Consider the following 21,248-nt stretch of genomic DNA (forward strand, 5'->3'; position numbering starts at 1 on the left):
TTTATATACTAAGGTCTTTTTTAAAATGCTTCACTTGTTAAATATTATATCATCTAAGAATGTTCCTTTTTTGTTATTTATTTTAATTTATTTTTATATATTGTTACTTTTTGTTTATTAAGTTCTTTTTATATATCTTCAAGCACTTTTTTTGCATTTTTGCTATCTTAAGCTTCTAATTATTACTAGATATTATCTTTATTTGTCTAATAATATTATAGTCTTTCTGTAAAATTTTAATAGTTTACTTTTAATAAAGGACCTATCATCCATTTACAAATATCTATTTATAATTCATATGCTATTTCCCACATATTTACATAAGGTTAAGCTTTTATATTAATTTCTATTAACAATTCATAAGAAGTAGGTTTTAAATTTAATAAGATTTCTCTTTTATTGAAATTATTTACCTAATAAATTGCATCTTTTATATGTTCACTTAAAGATTAAGTGTCTAAATTAATATCTTTAGCCATTTAGAAATTATTAAGGCTTTATATAAATAATAAATCTTGATTCAATTTTCTTATTTTTTACTATATGATATTTTTTTCTTTATCTAAATTATCCTTTATTTATTTTTCTTTTTAATCTATTATTTAAATACAAGATTATATTGATGATTAAATTTTTGCTGGCCACATATATAAAAGCCAGTATTTTTAAAGTATTTCTCCTTAAATTTCAAAATAAAGATTTTATAGGATTTATATATATTATTTTATGTTTTTAACCTTATTTTTTGTTTAATATTTTTAAAATATATATCAATATTTTTGTTATTATTACTTTTTAAGTAAGTACATATAAATCATTATCACTTTAGTTGATTGTTTATTTTAAAAAAGCTAATTATTCTTCATTTTTTGGTTATTCTTTTATTTTATGGTCTATATTTTAATAAGTTAATTATACTTCATCTATTTGTTATTTGAGTATTTCTAAAATTAAATTAATTACCTAATCTAATATTAATTAACAAGAGTCTTATAATTCCTTTTTTAATTAATAAGTTTCAATAAAAAAGATCTCTCCAATAACATTATTATTAGACGTCGATTTAATTTAGAAAATAATTTATTTGAATTAAATAAGAAAAGACTCTATTTTTTCAATAGAAAGTAGAGAATATTAAGTTTAGTGATTTTCTTAAGAAAGTATAAAAATGTCATTTTTAATATTATCGAATAAAATGAATTTAAGGAAAATAGAATATTAATTAATTAAAGGGGAAACATATTTATTTCATTCTTTTAATAATAATTATGATATTTTTTCGGAAACATAATTAGTATTAATTTCATAATATTATTTTCCTTTATAAAACTCAATTAAAGGGACAAATGTTTTTTCGAAAATTTCAAAAGAATTAACTAGTTATTCTAAATGGATAGATATAACAGAATTTAATTTATTTATTAAGTCCTCAAATAAAGGAAAACTTATTATTTTATTTTAAAAAAAACTCAATTTTATTTTAATGAGATTCTTTTCTTTTTTTTTCCATATTAAGTCTTCGTTTTATGGAAAAGAATATGATTTTAAAAAATTAAACCATTTATCGGCTTATAAAGTAAATATTTATTCCTATAAAAAATATTTTATTTAAAATTCAATTCTTTTAAGGAATATTTTCAATTCAGATTTTTCATAATTATCCATATTTAATTCAAAAAAGAAGATATCTTATCTTAATTAATCTTAAATTTCACAAATTATATTTTCTCTGAAATTTATTAATAGATTTCTCTCCATTTTTTTAATTTAAGTTTTTTATATATCAATTAAAGTGTTCACTTCTAAAGGCGTTTTTTCCAAAAATTCATTCAGAAATTAATTTTAGGTATAAATTTCACAATTTTTAGCAAATATTTATAAAGTCTTTATGCATTTTTATGAAAAAATTTTATATTTTTTGGCTAGAATTTAAGAAACAATACTAGTATTATTTTCTAAACCTTTAAAAATACACCCATATGTTTAAAATTTAGGCAAATTAAAATACCGGATTTCTATTTATAATTCTTAAGTAAAAAAATCAGGTGTTTTTTCCATTTATTTAAATGCATATAATTACTTTAGAGTTTTTTGATGAATTAAATCAACCTCCTATATTAATTCTCCCAACATTTTTTCCGAAACAATCTTTTATTGGATTTTAAAAAAGTGAAAATTTATCAAACATTTGCGAAAAATACTTGTTTTGACATCATTAGAGATTCCTTGGGCTATATTATTATCTAAAGAGTCTATATATTGATAGAATTTGAGGTCTTAATTAAATTATTTATTAATTTTATTGATTTAAATTATTCTTTATTTTAAATTTTCGATTTTTTCGAATCTAAAAATTATTGCTTTTCTATCAATCCATTTTTTTTCAGGTTTTTTTTCCAAAATGGTTTCTACTAAATATTTATCTATTTTCTCATTATAGTCTTTAACTTTTATTTTTTCCCATCTATATTCCCCTTATCTATAAAATAAAGACCTTCCATGGTATTTATTGGGCATTTTTTATACTTGTTTTAGCCATTCTTGTCCATTTAAATCATTTGGAATAATTTCGTTTTATTAATAATAATAATTTTTATTTATTTCTTTTATTTTTATCCCATTTTTCGATAAATTTCTCAATTCTTCATCTTCTTCATTAAAGGGTTAAAAATCATTATATTATTAAAAATTAGGCTTTTTTCTGGCCTCTTCTAATTCTAGTTAGTATTTTGTATTATATGAAGAATCTCTTCTCAAAGTAGTACTTCTACAAAGTTTTTATTCATCATCATCTGCTACTATTATTAGGTTTTTTACTTTGTCTAAAAACTCTAGCTCACTTATATCACTGTCGAGATCAGATTCAGAAGAATTAGAAACGCTTTTCCTATTATTTTTATTATTATATTTAGTCTTTTTTTAGATATTAAAAAAGGTTTTTAAAAGTTCTTATTGAGACTTTATTTTAGTTTATGAAACTTATGAAAGACGCTTTTATATTTATGATTAGGAGTTTTCTAAACTACTATTATTTACGATATGATTTTTGGGAAAGTTTTATCCTTCTTTTACAAATTTAAAATTAAAAAAATTACCTTTTTTTTAATTTTCGGGAAGTTTTTTTTTTACTTGATTTTCTACATATTCTTCTTCTTCTTTGTGGTTTAGATTAGTTATTTCAGTTATAAAATAAGATTAATTTGTTACATTTATTCTATTTTCTTGAATTTATAATTACTATTGCCTTTTTGTTTACAATGATTTTCCTAAAGGTTAATAAGGAATAGTTTTTATTTAATTTTTTTTTGTATTTATTTATATTGGTTCGTTTCTTTTAGTATTTTTTTTATTTGAATAGGATTAATTTTTAGGAGAATATTATTAGTTTTAGCAAGAATTTTATTTATTTTAAGGAGTATTTTCATGAAATTATTTATTTTTTTCTAAATGTAAAGTGAATAAATTTGGTGAAAGATTTTTATTTAAATATTTATTATTTTCTAATTATTTTATGGGGCTTTTTGATAAGGATTATTATGAAAAAATTGATTGTTTATTAAATGAACTATTTCTTTCTAAGCTTCTTTTCCTAATTATTATATTTTTTTTTTTGATGATTTTAATATTTTTTTTTTTAAATTTTTTTTAAATAAATATTTGATTTTTACAATTTTATTGTAAATATATGTTTTTATTTTATAAAAAAAATAAAATATTATTATATATATATATATATGTATGAATTTTTATTTGATCTTTAGATGATTATTAAAAATTAATTGTTTTTTTTTTTTAAAGTACATTATTTTATTTATTTTCAAGTTAGGACTATTATATATTTATTTAATTAGTATGTTTGGTAGTTTTATCTTTTTTATTAGCACTAATATTTTTATAATTTTTATATTAAAGTCAAATATATATATTTGAAAAATACATTCTTTAGTATTCATTTTTATTAATTTTGAATTTAACAACAGATTTATTTTTTTAAAAAATAAATAAATATTAATTTTAAATATTTCATATAAAAAATAAATAATCAAATTATTTTTGAAAAATAATTATATTAAATAAATATCCTATATTATATAAATTATTGATATTAATATGTGAATAAATTATATTATTAAAATGTCAATTATATTTAAATATCTGATTTATAAATATTAATATATATATATAACAAATTAAAAATATATTCAATCTATAATACTTCGAAATTTACTTAATAATTGATGCCTTATAAAAAAAAACATTCAGCAATATCTTTTTAACAAAAAATAAAAGAAAAAGAAGAAAATTTACAATTACAAATTTTTCATTAAGAAAATTAAAACAAAAGTTAAAATAAATAATAATAATAACAATATAATAATAAAAGGCATAAAAAAATTCATTAATATTAAGATTCTAAAATATAAATTTTAAAAGATATTTAAAAAAATATATAAATTATTTAAGAAAACAATTCTAACACGTCATAGTAATCGAATAAAAAAATAAATTCTCTATTTTAATATGAGAAGTATATTTTATTCTTTAATATAATTATTGTATTAATAATATTTCTATAGTGTACTTAATTATTATTTTATTTATATTTAAAAACATATTTAAAAAAAAAGATTATGTTATATGTGTCTAATTATATAATTTTTCCTTATATGATAAAATGAAAACTTAAATATAAAATCAAAGTTAGTAAATAAAAAATAATTAAAAATATAATTATTTTAATTTATAGATAAAGAAAATTAAAATTTGAAAGGAGAAATAAACAAGATAAAAAATTAACTATATTTATGCAAAAATACAAAATCTTATTATAAGATAAATCAAAATATACATGCTATAAATAAAGAATATTTAAATAAAGATAAAAATTAAAGAAAATTTATAGATTAAATAAAATTTAATTAGTTTATAGAAGAAAATAAAGTTTTTTTATATATATTTGAAATAAAAATAATATTATAAAAGAAAAAAATTTCATTAATAGAATAATTTGATTATGATAATAGGCTTATATCTTTAAAAATAGAAGAGTAAAAAAATAAAATAAAATAAATAGAATAGAAAATCATATAAAAAATAATAAAATTATTAGTTTTAAAATGAAATAAAAAATAAATATTTAAATAAAATATATATATATATATATATATTATATATAAATATATATATATTTATTTTTATTATTTATTCATATAGTTTTAATAAAATAAATGATGATGAATTAACGAAAATTATTTTAGGACTTTATAATTTCTAATTTATTTAATTACTTGAAATAAATTTTAAGTATATATTTATCTTATTCTTTTTATAAATAAATAATTAGAAAAAATAAGCTTATAACCGATATTGGACTAACTGAAATTTCTTAATATATTTAAAATATGCAATATTTATAATATATTGATCTTAATTTTGAGTAAATAAATACGAATATATTTTATTTTTTTTAATCAATACAGTTAAAATGATTAATTTACAGATGTTAGTTTTGTCAATTTATCAAAATCTTTAAAAAATTTAAATAATCTTTAAAATTTAAACCTTAGCTTTTAGTATCATATTATTTGATTTTTTTATTTTTTTTATAATATAAGTAATAATAATGATTTTACAGATAACGGATTAAAATAACTATCTAATACTTTAATAAATTTTAAAAATATTTTAGCTTTAAACCTTAATTTCAAGTAATATTATATGTATAAATATAAAAATTATAATTTTATATTAGTTGGAATGAGAAGTTCACTGATAAAGGATTAATTGATTTATCTTAATCTTTAAGTTATTAATAGACTTTAAAAAATATTACTTTGAATATTTAGTAAACAATTATTATATTAATTTAATTAATTTTTTATAATTAGTTATAATGAAAATTTTGAAGATGAAAGTCTGATTGTTTTATCTAAAAATTTAATTAAATTATTAAATTTAGAATATCTAAATTTGAACTTTTTGTATAATTATATATTTTTTTTTTTTGTATATAAAAACAAAAAAGCTGGAATAAAAAGTTTACAGATAAAGCTTTAATCGAATTTTCAAATAGTGTGTCTTAATTGTATAATTTAAAGAGCATAATTATAAACTTTACGTAAATAAATATAATCGTTAATTATATATAACTTTTTATAATATTTATATAAAAATAAACAGAAGTAATAATAATTTCAGTGACTTTGGTCTAATTAAATTTTTTAATGGACTAAATAAATTAAAAAACATAATAAATTTAAATATTGAAATGGGGTAATTTTTGTTTTATTATATTTATTTAAATTTAAAATAAAAGAAATAATAAGCAATTTACAGACTAATTATTAATAAAAATAAATGAAACTATTTAAAGTTTAAAATAATTAAATTGCTTAAAATTGAATTTTATGTAACAAAAAATTATTTAAAATTTATTAAAATTAATAGATAAAATAAAAATTTTTCTAATGAAGCTTTAAGATAATTTATAAAAATAATCAAAACTTTTAATTAAATAAACTAAATTAATTTGAATTTTTCGTAAAATAAAAATATTATAAGTATTTAAAATTTTTAATTTATTAAATATTTTTTTGTTTTTTTTTTTTTTATAAAAAAAAGTCTTTTATAAATATATAGCAAAGATTAATTAGCTAAATATACTTGATTAATATAAAAATATAAATTAAAAATTTATTAAATATATTTTTATCTAAATAATTATTATTTATCAAATATATTTTACTCTTTTTATAAACATATATATTTATTTATATATTTATTATTTGTATCTGCTACAATAATTAAAAATAAAATCAGAAATAAAATAAAATGTCAGAAATAAATCCCTTTGATTTTTTTAGAGATGAAATGGAAAGCGATGAAATATAAATAAGAGTAAATGCAATTCATCGTTTGAAAATTATAGCAACATTAATTGGCGATGATTAAATAAAAACAAGTCTATTACCATATTTAGAGCGTAAATTTAATATATATTTATTATTTTCGAATTTTAATTTAATTTATATTTAATAAAATATTTTAAATAAATAAAAATGAATTAAACTTAATAATATATATTTATTTAAAAAAATTACATTTAATTATAAAATAGATTTAATTAAAAAAGAAGCTGATGAGGTATTATTTGCATTAGCAGAAGAACTATATAATATAGCGTAAAAAAAAAAAATTAATAAAAATCATTTATTGATATTCTATTTTTTCTTGTCATTTATTTAAAAAAAAATCAATCAATTAAAAAAAAAAGAAAAGCTCTTTACCAATCTCTTTTTTAATTTAAAAAAACAAAAAAAAATTAAATTAAAAAATGATTAATTAATAGCCTTTTTTATTTTGTTTGGTTAACTTTTTTTAAAAAAAAATTATAAAAAATTTTTTTAATTAATAAAATAAAAAAAACGTCATGAACAACTAATATTTAAAAAAATAAAAGTTTAATATTATAAGGAAATTAAATAGTTTTACTTTCTCATCTTGAATATTTAGCCTAAGAAGAAGAAACTTTAGTTAGAGAAATGGTATAATAAAATAAAATTGTATATAATATAAATTAAAAGGCTGTAAAATCTTTAATTAATATATCAAATTAACTTAGTGAATATGAAATATTAAACTTTTATATTCCATTAATTTTTAGACTAGCAAATAATGAATAAAGTTACATAAGTAAAATTTCCTCTATTAGCCTAATGTGTAATATTTACCCAAAAGCTGGATAATATTAAGAAAAAATAAGAAAGTTATTTTATTTTTTTATAAAACAATAATATAATTTTTAACCTAAAAAAAGCAAGTTTTAATAATTATGTACTGACCAAACTGAAATTGTTAGAAGAGCAGCATCTTAAAAAATTGGAGTAAAAAACAATAATTTAATTTTATTATTTTGATTGTAAATAAGTAATTTTCCACTGTAATTGAAAAAGAGAATTTCTTATTAAACATAAGCAAATCTTTAAAAAATTTAATGCAAGATGAATAGGATATTATTAGGATTTATATTTTAGATTAACTAAAATTAATTGTGAAGATATTAAAAAAAGAAGAGAATGAATAAATAATACTTCCTCTTTTAAAACAAGCAAGTTTTGATTAATTATGGAAAGTTCGTTTAAATTTATCGAAAGTAATTGTTGAAGTAAACAAATATAAAAAAACGGCAATAAAAAATAAATAAATTATTTATAATAAAGATTTTTGAACTATTTTAGGAACAATAAATAAATAATTAAATTATTAATATACAAATAAGTTTATTAAAAGATCCAGAAAATGATGTAAGAATTACTGCTGTAAATTAAATGTGTAAATTTGTCCAAAAAATAGAATATGAGCAAATACTTTCTTTAATTCCTTTAATTTAATAATTAGCAAAAGATACTGCTTATTAAGTTAGATAAGGAATAACGGAAATTATAGGTATTATTTTGATTAAGTTTTAAAATGTAGAATTTTCGAATAAATTAATAAGTCTTATTGTTGAACTGTTTGAAGATGAAAATAAAGAAGTTAAAATTTTAGCTTTAAATTATGCTTGCAAATATTTAGTTTCTAATTAAGGAAACAATATTTAGACTTTTATTCCGTTATTTTAAAAAGCAGTAGATGATTAAAAATGGAAAGTTAGATTGGAAGGGTATAATTGTTTAGTGGAAGTTTCTTAAGTTATAAATGTAAAAAAAAAATTAGATTTTTTTTTTTTAGTTTTTATTATTTTATAGAATCCTACAATATTTTTAAATTAATTAGAACCTTTTTTTATTGGATATTTAAAAGATAAAATTGCTTTCATAAGAGAAAATGGGGTTTAAAAACTTCCTAAAATTATATAAATCTATAAAAATTGGGCTTTTGATAAATTTTATAAAATATTAATTGATTAACTTGATGTTTCGAATGGTTATTTATTTAGAGGTACAGCTTTAAGTTCCTTAAAAATGTTAGGATTAAATGGAAGTGAAGAAATATTAATAGTAAAAATATTGCCTTTACTTTATTAAAATTTAAATGATAGTGTTTCAAATTTAAAACTAATTATACTGAAAATACTAAAAGAAATAATCTAAAAAACTTCTAATTAATATATTAAATTGGAAATTAAAAAGTATTTTTGTTTTTTTATTTTTTTGTTAATTTTATTTTTTTATTAATAGTAATATTAAAAATATTACAAACGATAGTGATAATGATGTAAAATATTTCGCAATTGAAATTATTGAGAATATGTGATTTTAATTGTATTTAAAATATTTATTTTTTTTTAAAAAAAAAATACTCTAATATATTTTTTTTATAATTTTTATAGTAATAAAATAATAAAAATAAAAAATAACATTTTTTAAAATCATCTTTTGTTTTTGTTTTTTTTCATTAATTTGGTGCAACTTTTAAACTTTAAAATTTTAAAATAAATTTGATTCTATAAATTAATGAAAAATATATTATTATATTATCTAATACTGCTAAATCTATTAAAAAGTAAATAAAAGGTACATAAAAGATACTTATTTCAGTTTTCTAAACTTAAGCATAATTAATTGCAACAATGATTAAATTAATAATATAAAAAAAGAAAATAACAACATATTTTTTAAATCCGTTTTCCATTTTATTTTATTTGTAATTAAAAAGCATAAAAAAAGCATATATTATAAACATATACATGTAAACTAAAACCCAAGTTACAGCCAATGCAGCACAGAATCTATTTATATAATTATCAAATTATACTTTTTTTTAAAAATAAATTGTATAAATTGTTTAAAAGATGGAAATTTATAAAAAGACAACAAAAAGTCTCATCCATCTGGGAGTATTCAAAACTTAATAAGAAAAAGCATTATAAATATTGAGATGTATATATTCTTAGCATTTCTATTATAATTCTATACTATTATTATTAACTATTTAGGATTGTATAATATTATCAATTTAAACTACATTTTATTAATTAATATTTTAAAAGTTAATTTCGTTGTTACCATTTCTAATTACTTAATCGTTATTTGTATTAATATCGTTATCCGCGTTAAATTATATTATTTAATTATTATTATTATTATTATTATTATTGTTCCATTAATTTTAATTATAATTTTACAAAGCATTATTTTCCTCACTATTATTAGCTACTTTTATATTACAAGAATTTTTATATGTTGTATATATATAATCTTTTTCATCTTATTATTATGCAAAATAAATAACAATATGTGATAAAAATACTAATCCAACTAAATTTCCAATTCCATGCTTAAACTATTTGTAATTAAATGAATTATAAGAGTCTTCATTTTTATTTTGGATTTAACTTTATTATATATTTAACTATTCTGTTTATTAGTTTTCTATTATTAATTAATTATAAATTTATATATTAGTTACCATTTAATTAATCTAGAGATGTAAGTACACCGCCTATAAATAATATATACCAATAAGATGTTATGTAACTTTTTTTAAATATTATCATATTTTTTTATTTTAAATTATTAACTCAAATTTTTTTTTTTTTTTTTTTTTCTATTATAATAATATATAAATGTAAATAAGAAATTAAATATTATATAAATTCTTTATAGATTATTATAAATTAATCTCTTAAAAATAAGTTTTTTTCATACTTTTTTATATTTTAAGATTTCTGTTATATTTATAAAAATATATAAGTTTTTATTTATTCGACTAAAATCAAGTTAATCAAATAATATATATTTATTTTAAATTAAAAAATAATTATTTTATCATCATAAATTATTTTATATTTTATCATATTCTTAATTGTTTTAAATTAATTTTTTTTAATAATCGTCTTTTAATTGTTTTATTTCTTATTTATGCTTATTCATCATATTCTATATTACTGGTTCTAAGCTTTTTATAGTCTGTTCTTTTATTTTCTATGTTTGCTATTCTTGCCAATTTTTATTATTTTATTTATTTTTTGCATTTATATATTTAATTTTATTTTCAAACTTTATAGTTGATTGTTCTAATTAATTATTTAATTCTTTTTTATCTTATACTAATTCATTTATTGTACATAAGTTTTTTTCTATTAATTAATTTAATTGATTTAACTCTTATTTATGTATTTTAGATTATGTTTAACCGAAATTTTTTAAATCTTAGATTGCGATTTAAGATACTTCATTTAAATGTTTATATATTTAACTCTATTAAATTTATTTTATTATTAAATCTTCATCAAATGATTATATTTATTATGCTAAATATTATTATTTTTATTTTTGCATATTTAATTATTTCTACCATTCAATATTTAATTATTCATTATCGAAAAATTATTAATCGTTCATTTTTTATTTTTATTTTATTTTTTTAAAAAAGTTGATTTAAAAAAAATATATATAAATAATTAGAATAAATATAAAATATTTATGCATATTATTTTAGTTTTCATTAAGTGTTTTTAAAAGCATTATTCATTTGCATTTTTTTTACAGGAGAAACACATTTTTTAGTTCTTTTGATTTATTTTCTTTTATTATTTAAATTTTATTTTAGTAAGTTAAGTTTTTAATTTTATTCATCTTTTATTCTTTATAAATATTTCATGTTTTTATCGTAATTTTTTTTAATTTAATTTATAACATTATTAATATTGTTATTAGGAAAATATATTTTATAAATTTTAAATTTATCAAATTGAAGAATATCATAGAATTCTTTATTATTTTAGACTAGTTATAAAGATTAAATATAATTTGGTTAATTAATATGAATATTGTCTAAAGTTATATCTTTTTACGTTTCCGAAAAACTATGATGTCTTAAATTTTATTATTTATTTAAATTTTTACTATCAAAAATTATACTATTATCTAAAATATAACGATTCAATATTTAGCTAACTTTGATATCAAAAGATTCGTTAGTTTTTTAAAAAAATACTTTCTTTGATTATTTTCTTAAATTAGGATAATTATTATTACTATTATTATTATTATTATTATTATTATCTTATTATTATTATTATTATTTTTACTATTATTATTTTCACTATAATTATTTGTATCATTATAATAATTATTATTTATTAATGTTTTTCCTTAAAAACTATAAGATATTTTTTTTAGTAAACTTTTTATTAGTTAATTATTTTTCGTTTTATTTTAAATAAATGTTTGTTTTTTAAACTTAAATACACTAATGCAATTCTTTTATTTCAGGTTCACTGTAAATTTCTTAACTATTTGCATTTTTTTATAATTAGCCTTAAGGTGTTTATTATTCTTTTATAACGTTATCGTTATTATCTTATTCCAATTAAAGAATTTTGTTCTATAAGTGTTCATTATAATTCGATATATTATTAATATATTCATACAAATAATTTAAATCTAATTTTAAAGGATTATACTCTAAAATATAATCTAATATAGATTCCTGAATTTCTTTTTTTTATAACAAAGCATTAAATCTTGTTTAATCCTCTAATATAAATGTATTTAAGCATTCTACTTTTTTTCTTACAAAAGATTATCGTTTTTATGATTCGTTTTACATTAATTTAAATGCTATTTTATCCCTATTAGTATGAAAATTTACTTACGGGCATTAATTATAACAATGAGTAAATTAACCACAAATTTCACATTTAGAATCTAATTTTGAAAACATTCCTAAGTTTTTCACTTAGTCCTTTATTTTAAAGTACATTTCATTATCTTACTCATATTTTTAAAGCACTTGTAAGAAATCGTTTTTTGATAACATCACTAATGTACTTATACATGTGGAAATATATTAAATATCCTCGTTTTGGTCTGTAAGGAAAACCTTTTCATTAAAAAAATCACCTTCTTCTTTATTTTAAATGAATATATTATTATTAATTTATTGACTAATTTAACCTCTTATAATAAAAAACAGAACTCCTTAATTGTTCGAGTAGAAATCTTTACTTTCCCAAACAATGTCGTCTGGACGGAATGTTTTTTCTTTCATATTAAGGGCTAGTTCATTTAAAAAAGGTTTAGAAAAATTCAAAAGGAAAATTTTATAATGGGCCAAAATTTAATAATTAAGTTCTGTCAAAACTTCATTTTTTAAATTTAAATTTAAATCATTCAACATTTCTTGTCCTTTTTCTGAATAATCATGTTTTTCTTAATGCAAATACTCGAAATATCTTTTCACTTTTGTCTAAGTATTTACACTAAGGTTTCTTTTTTTCATATATTATTATAAATCCCCAAAATTTTATCTAAATTCTTAATCTTATTACACTATTTCCTAAACTAACTACCCTATTCTATTTAATGCATAAGCATATATTCCACATGAAAATATAGTTATGAAAATTACAATTATTCTTTCTTTTATATTATAAGGTCTTATATCTCCATAACCCACAGTCAGCATTGTTATTACAGCCCAATATAAAGAGCATATATATTTTCCCTAAAATAAAGATTCTGATAGTTAGTTTTCCTCAATCCAATTAATTTCGTTGTTTAAATATGTTTAATTGCCCACATAAAAATATAAACATCCGCAAAAATGAGCTATATATAGAACTAAAACTGAAAGTTTTATTAATTAGTAAATTGATTGTTGTTTTCTTTGTAAATTTACTGCTTGCTCTATTTCAGATAGTATTATTGATATTCTATATATTAAACATAATTCTATAAGTAATAGGGTATTTGAATCATTTGTTTATATGAATCCGAATAGTAATAAAATAAACAAATCAAAAGCAAATTAATTTTTTAAATAATTTTTACATATCTAATAACGAGATGTTTCTACTAAACCTTTTTTATAATAAGCTGTGTTAAATTTGATTAATATATCTTACAAAAAGATTAATATAGGTAATTATGTTACTGATTTATCTATTAAATCTGTAGAAAAGTTATCAAATCTTATTTTTTATTTTTATTTTGTTATAAAAAAATGCTTTTTTAGTCTAAAAGTTTTTTTTTTTTTTTTTAAATTACTCTTGACCAAATGTAACATATAATGGAATTAAATAAGTTAGCCAAATAATAAATGTAATTAAAAGAATATTCCATATTATTTTAAAATTAGAGTCTGGAAAAATAACTTTATTATGGTTTTTGATAAATTAAACTAAATGTTTTATGATTGCGTATTTTTAAAAATTAATATTTTTACATTTTTAATTTAACATTTTTTGAAAAAATTGACTTTCGTATATATAACTGAATACTGTTTTATCATTAATAACTTTTAATTGATGGTTTGTTAAACTATTATATCTTCTTATAAATGATAAACTTAAAATTCTTATAATGAATCTCTTTACATTTACTAAAATTAAAAATTGCTTTTATTTCCATGCACCTTTAAAACCTAATTATTGCTCAGATTTACATTCGCTTTAAAATTTATTGGATTTTTATTCAATATTTTAGGACATTCTATTTGGGGAAAAATCTAATTAATTGTATATTAAAGAAAATTATTCGTTCTAAAACACTATAGATTATGAGTTTTTACATGATATATCATTTTCACCTGGTACTTGTTTTATGCTTTTATTTAATGTAAATAAATTTTTTCGAGTTTTGTCTCCTTAACGCAAAGAATTTGAATTAATAGTATTATTTTATTATTAAAACATTTATTTATTATATTTAATTTTTTGTAATCTTTTTATTTGATAATATATTTTATATTAATATAAATATAATCTATATTAAAGAATATACAAAATATTACAAAATAATAACTAAATTTATAAGGTTTTAAAATATTTTTAATAAATTTACAAATAAAATTAAATCTAAAATATTATTAGATATATATTTTTATTTAATCTTAAAATAAAATTTTAATTTTTAATAAATAACTATTAAATTTAATTTATTAAATCAATTAATTTGATTTTTAAATCAACTAATTATAATAAAAAATGCATTTTATTATTTTAATATATAAATTTAAAATGATAATTTAATTAAATTTTTTAATTCAATATATATTTACTCTTAATTTATTGTTCAATTCATTTTTAATAATATCATTTTATATTATATATGTTTTTTTTTTTAAAAAAAAAAATCATTATTATATGAATTAAATAAAAACATATCTAAATTCATATTTAAAATATGTTAAATAAAATTCATATTTTGACTAATTTCAAAATTATGAAATTAATAATTTTAAATGCTTTTAATAATGTATTTTTTTTCTTATTTAGATAACTAAATATAATAAGTTTTTAAAAATATTAAATTAATTTATTTTATAGAAAATTAATTATTAAATAATTTATAGATATTAATTAATATATACATATTAAATTAATTAAATAATATTAAAATTAATAAAATTAATAAAACTTTTATTTATATTGAAAAAATGAACATTTATTAAAAAAAGTACTAATTAATTAAATTTAATAATAATCTTTTATTTTATATATCAAAATCAATAATATATATATATATACATATTTTAGTTTATAAAAAATTTAATTAATCTTTTTTATAATAAAAAAAATAATTAAATATATAAGTATTATTTACATATTTATATAATAAATAAATGGATATACATATATTTTAAATGGATATACATAAAACTAAAACATTAAATTAAAATACATTAAAAATAAGCAGGAATATATTTTTTTTTATAATATACTATTTTTTCTAAAAAGTATAAACATAATAAAAATATTTAAATTTTAATACAGTTCCTGATAAAATATAAGCAACTTAAAATTTCGGCGAATTATTTACACAAGTATAATCTCATGAAAGGTACAAAAATACTCTTTTTTTGGTTTTTAAGGAAGAAAGAATAGTAGTATTAAACAAAAATAATTTCTTTACAGAAAAAATTTATGATATCAAAATTTAAGAAATGTAAATTACAGATAAATATATCTATGCAAATATCCTATAATCAATTTAAATATTAGATTACATATCATTAACTTAAGATTTTTAAATTATAAAAGAATTAAAACCCCCAAATAATATTATAGTATAATCTTTTAGAGTTTCAGATTAAGATTAATATATATTTATTACAAATAAAGGTAATTTATTAATAATCCAAATTTAGGAAAATAAAGTTTTTCTGCCACAAATCCGTCAATAATAAAATCATTTTGCAACTTCAATGCATATATTTTTGGCAGAAAAAGAACGCAAATACGCCTTTTTAAGTTCTGATGTTGGAGGAATAAATATCTATAATATATGCAATGTGGAATTGGTTACATTTGTACGACGATTATTTGATATCGGAAAAGAAACAATATAAACATATGTATTTTAAAATGAAAAAATAATGTATGTCTTAACAAAATATAATGGTATTCACATATTAGATATAAATAAACTTTATAAAAATGAGGAAGAATTTAAAATCGAAGAAGAAGGTTCATTATTTTTAACAAATTTAGAATTTGAAAATACTGTCAATTATATGTGGATTTGGGAAGAAAAAAAATAATTATTTGTTTCTTTAAGGACTTTTGGAATCTAAATTTATTCGCTTAATAATATTAAAAATCCTTCTATTTTTTAGAAAATTCCTAATTAAGGACTTAGTTTGTATTTATATGTTGAGCAGAGTATTTATTTAGCTGATGGATATGAATTAAAGGTCTTTGAGTTAATCAACTATATTCAAAATGATGATATTATTAACATTTATAATCACTAATAGTGTTAGTTTGTTCCTTTATAGTAACTTAGAGGAAATCAGATTCTTTTTAACCCTTTAAATTCAAATGTTATTTATGTTACTTTGGGATATGGGGGTTTGGAAGTGTTTTTGGTTGAAAAAATTTTAAATAATATATAAATTAAATATAAAAGTTAATTTTTTAATGGAATGAATTATAGGAGTTTAATGTATATAAAAAGAGATGAATTATTAGCTGTTTCAATAGAAAATGTGGGTATTGCCTTTTTTAATTTCGAGTAAAATTCCTAAATAGAACCTAAATTTTTTTTTAGTTTTTCTTTAACATCTGGTTTGAATAGTTGTTTGGGGTTCTACAAAGAAAAAGATGAGAATTTTTTAGGATGTGCAAATGAGAGTTAGGGCTTTTATATTTTGGATATAAAAAATTTGAAAAATAATAAAAATGTGTAAATTTATGCAATTTATAATTTAGAAAAAAGCAATAAAAAATATGAAAGTGTGACAAGTGTTGTTTTTGATGATTATATGAAATTCGGATTTTTTACTATAAAGGAATAAGGGGTGGGTTATTTTAAATTTTTGAGCAATAAATAAATTTAAGTTTTATAGTTTTTTAAAAGCTTTGGAAGCGAATTTCTTAATTTTGATATTTTTAATTAGAATTACCTTTATTTAGCAGATGGATTTTAAGGAATTACTATTTTTAATTGCAAAGGAGAAAAACCACTTGTTTAAGCAAGAGTAAAAGTAAATGGATGGGCTTTAAAATTTATATAAATTTAAAAAAATCCCAATAATTTAATTGTAGTTTAAGATGGGAAAGGAATAATTTCTATTGTTAATATTTAAAATAGAAAAAGTCCTTCAAAAATAAGCTAGTTTTAATTTGGAGATGAAAACGGGTATGCTATTGATGTTGATTAGTAAAATAATTATATTGCCTTTATTACTTAAAGAGGCTTTAGGAGATGTAGAATTGGATTTGATATATAATTATATATGAATGCTTAAAATTAGAATACTAAAGTGGGATAGAAAGCTACTTTTAGTCCTATTTCGTTATATTATGACAGAGATATTAGATTTTAGAATATTTATTTTTAAATGAACTATGAGCTTTAAGAAATTGAAGGATATTCATATTTTTACAGATAAATGAATTCTGTAGAAATTTATATTGATAAAAATTTTATATATGATAATGGAATTAATCTTTTATTTTTCCAAATTTAAACTTAAATTTTTTAAAATGATTTTTTATTTGATAATTTTGATTAGTAATTAGCTTAGTTCATTTATAGGTTTTTAATTTAAAATTAATTTATTGATTAAGAAGGTTTTGTTATAAAACAATTTTATACTAAAATTGATTTAAGTGATTATTTTTAAGGAGATAGAAGAGATTAATAAAATTAAGTTAATCTTTAAAAAAATATAAACGATTTTATTAAAGATGTTTTAGCATAATCTGTTTAAATTCATCCTATAAAGTTTATTACATAATCATCACTTTTTTTTAGACCTTAAAATATAAAATAAATAATAGAAAGTGTTTCTGAATATATATAAGTATAATTAGAAATTATTCCTTCTTAATAAATATATAATATATAACAATAGTTTATTATGTGTAAGTAGTTTTAAAACGAATTTGTTATGTAAACTTTAATTAATAATAATAGAAAAATTATTATGTAGGGAAAAATTTATAATATTAATTTGTTTTTGGAAAATTGCATTTATATTTCATTTTATGATTCAGAAATTAATATAAAAGTTGATATTTAAGATTAAATAAATTTCGATTTTTTAGAAAAGTATACTTTGGAATAGTTATTAAGTTTTATTTAAATTAAGCCTGATATTTAAATAAAAAAATCTTTCTAAAATTAATATAATGAATAATATCCATCTGAATTAACAGTAGAAAAGGAATAATAAATATATTTTTAAAAAGAAAGCATAGTTTATTTTAATGCATTAGAAATCAAATTAAGTGTTTTTATAATAGAAGATAATCATTATAAATGGGAATAAATATAAATAAATGAAGATGATAAATATTATATAATAAGCATTTTCAAAGAATTAAGTTCTTTTAAAAAGGTATATAAAATTAAGATTATTTTAGATGATTCTTATAGTTAATAAGAGGAAATAATTATAATTAAATTTGAAAACATCGGTTTAGGTTTAATTATGAAGTTTTGTTCTATTTTAATTACTTTGGTTGTTATTTTATTATTTATTTATATTTTTAGATATAAATTACATAATTTACTCTTCAAAAAATATTTCGTTTATTCAACTTTTGTTATTGATAATTTAATTTTATTTCGAAAAAAAATTGATATATAGCCAAATGGATTTTTAAAAGCTTCCTAAATTTTCGAAGATTTAGTAAAATAGAAATATTTCTAAAATTATAAACTTCCTCTATTAAAATAAGATGTTTTATAAATTAGCTAAAATCTTTATATTTAAAACCCAAAGAAGTATTCTAATTTAGGCTAAAAGGATTTTGAATGTATTGACCTTTAGTTTAGTTTGCCTTTATTCTATTTTGTTGCTCGATATGTTTTAAAATAAAATAAAAATTTAATTATTGTTTACGGATTTCTAAAAAAATAAGCTTAATAATAAATTAAATAAAAAGATTGGTATAAAGTATATTTGTTATTTAATAAAATATAAAAAATATATAAATATATTTATTTATGAAAAAATATAGATTTATATTTAATAAGAAATAATAAGTAATTAATTAATTGTAAATGATACTATTTTGAAATAATAATTAGAATTATTAACATAGAAATTTCCTAATTTATAAGTAGATTCTTTATAATAAGATTTATTAATTGAGGTTTTAAAAGCTGATTTTTATGGGTTTGATTTTTAGAATAAACCTAAATTTTATAAACCTGCTATTGGTGAATTAATATAAACAAATTCTTCTGATATAAATACTATTAAAGTTAGGTAGAAAATTTAGAATATAAAATTAAAATAAGGAATTATTAAGAAAATTTATAAATTATTTTTTAATAATTATGTTTACATTTTGGATGAAAAAATTAAAAAAACTCCAGACTGGATTGACTATGAAATCAGTAATGATGAAATCCTATTTGAGTTTCGTATTTAAAATATTAAGAAAGGTATTTTCGTGGTTGAAATTTATAATAAAGGATATATTTGCTATTAATTTAAATTAAAAATCGAATTTTTGAAAGAAAATTGGAAAAAATCTTAGACTTTATTAGAAGATAACTATAATATGTTTAAAGATAAAAAATATACAGATGAAATATGTTAAATAAACTCTAATAAAAATCTTTAATATTGATTTTAATATATATTATTTTTTACATATATTAAAAAATATATTTTTTTAACAAAAAATTATTAAATTATAAATACATACATAAATATATTATTATATATAAAATAATTTTAATTATATTAATTTATAAATTATTAATATTTGTTATTAAGTTCTTAAATTTTATAATCAAACCTTTTTTATTTAATTTTTGATATTATTTAAATATATTTTAAACTATATTTAATATAATAAAGACTTATAAAAAATTGTGCAAAAATGTTTAATTTTATATTAAATAAAATTTGTTTTAATTATATAAAGAAACAAGAAACAAAAAAATTTATTAATAAGTGTATATATTTAAAATTTTCTAATAAAAAATATATCAAAACTTAAATATTTTTCTAAATTCAATAAAAAATTGTGATCATTTGCTTCTTAATATTATAAAAAATTCTAATCACAAAATAATTTTTAAATAAAATATATAAGTTAATCCTTATTATTTAATAAAATTTTATAATTAACTCTACCCTCTTCTCACCCCCCCCCATATATAAATTAAATATTTACTCTTATTAATGATAAGCTTAATAAATGGCTTTAATAAGATTGAGCCTTTAATTATAATTTGGAATAGATTTTTATTTCTTGGATAGCTAATTTATTCTCTCTATCTATTTCAAATTTATATTCTTATATAAAATGAACAAAATTAATCTGATAATTTATATAAAATGATTGAAATATAAAGTAAATATATCAAAATAATGTATTATATTTATTATATAAGCTAATATGTTATTTTATTTTTTTCAAATAAATATATTAGGGTTTAAATTTATTCTATTCATTGTTAATATTGAAAATAATTAGAATATAAATAAAAATATTTAAGATATAAAAAAATAGTGATTTAAATTTAAAGAAGATAAATTATATATTAAAGAGAGTTTAAATAACTATTGTTTAAAAATTTACCTTATTATGATTAAAACGAATTTTCTAAAATAATATTATATAAACAGCTTATTATAATATAATTTAGAAATTATTTATATTTATATATATATATAAATTTGTTTATAACTTTTTTCTTAAAATCGATTAGATTCTTTTATAAATAATATAAAAATTTAATTTTTATAATAATATTAATAACATTCTATACATATTAAATATTTTTTATACAAAATATAATAAATACAAAAATATTATTATTTATTTTATTATT

General features: G+C 16.4%; 2 protein-coding genes across 2 annotated transcripts, besides 17 other annotated features; one reads left to right on the plus strand and one right to left on the minus strand. All coding sequences in view use genetic code 6, as the record gives it.

The window, feature by feature from the left end:
• The first annotated feature begins 3,363 nt into the window (after nucleotides 1-3,363).
• Nucleotides 3,364-3,416: a microsatellite.
• A 182-nt stretch (nucleotides 3,417-3,598) lies between these two features.
• Nucleotides 3,599-3,643: a microsatellite.
• Nucleotides 3,618-3,647: a microsatellite.
• Nucleotides 3,648-5,122: 1,475 nt separating this feature from the next.
• Nucleotides 5,123-5,189: a microsatellite.
• Nucleotides 5,147-5,189: a microsatellite.
• Nucleotides 5,148-5,190: a microsatellite.
• A 1,501-nt stretch (nucleotides 5,191-6,691) lies between these two features.
• Nucleotides 6,692-6,741: a microsatellite.
• Nucleotides 6,742-6,806: 65 nt separating this feature from the next.
• Nucleotides 6,807-6,845: a microsatellite.
• Nucleotides 6,832-9,255, plus strand: IMG5_154170 (hypothetical protein; the record flags this gene model as incomplete). Its single annotated transcript, XM_004030717.1, has 6 exons — nucleotides 6,832-6,982; nucleotides 7,118-7,181; nucleotides 7,460-7,883; nucleotides 7,928-8,164; nucleotides 8,220-9,130; nucleotides 9,180-9,255. 6 exons carry the CDS (start codon nucleotides 6,832-6,834, stop codon nucleotides 9,253-9,255), a joined length of 1,863 nt encoding a protein of 620 aa, XP_004030765.1.
• Nucleotides 7,091-7,131: a microsatellite.
• Nucleotides 9,134-9,177: a microsatellite.
• Nucleotides 9,256-10,058: 803 nt separating the features above from the next.
• Nucleotides 10,059-10,098: a microsatellite.
• A 383-nt stretch (nucleotides 10,099-10,481) lies between these two features.
• Nucleotides 10,482-10,540: a microsatellite.
• A 1,430-nt stretch (nucleotides 10,541-11,970) lies between these two features.
• Nucleotides 11,971-12,088: a microsatellite.
• On the minus strand, nucleotides 12,064-14,437 carry IMG5_154180 (hypothetical protein; the record flags this gene model as incomplete). The annotated part of the gene is made up of 2 exons (XM_004030718.1): nucleotides 12,064-13,898; nucleotides 14,002-14,437. The coding sequence occupies 2 exons, from the start codon at nucleotides 14,435-14,437 to the stop codon at nucleotides 12,064-12,066; spliced, it is 2,271 nt and encodes a 756-aa protein (XP_004030766.1).
• A 438-nt stretch (nucleotides 14,438-14,875) lies between these two features.
• Nucleotides 14,876-14,927: a microsatellite.
• A 356-nt stretch (nucleotides 14,928-15,283) lies between these two features.
• Nucleotides 15,284-15,345: a microsatellite.
• Nucleotides 15,301-15,354: a microsatellite.
• A 5,525-nt stretch (nucleotides 15,355-20,879) lies between these two features.
• Nucleotides 20,880-20,923: a microsatellite.
• Nucleotides 20,924-21,248: the final 325 nt, after the last annotated feature.

The sequence above is a fragment of the Ichthyophthirius multifiliis genome (genome assembly GCF_000220395.1).
Source record: "Ichthyophthirius multifiliis unplaced genomic scaffold scaff_1120509251175, whole genome shotgun sequence".
Classification (NCBI taxonomy): domain Eukaryota; phylum Ciliophora; class Oligohymenophorea; order Hymenostomatida; genus Ichthyophthirius; species Ichthyophthirius multifiliis.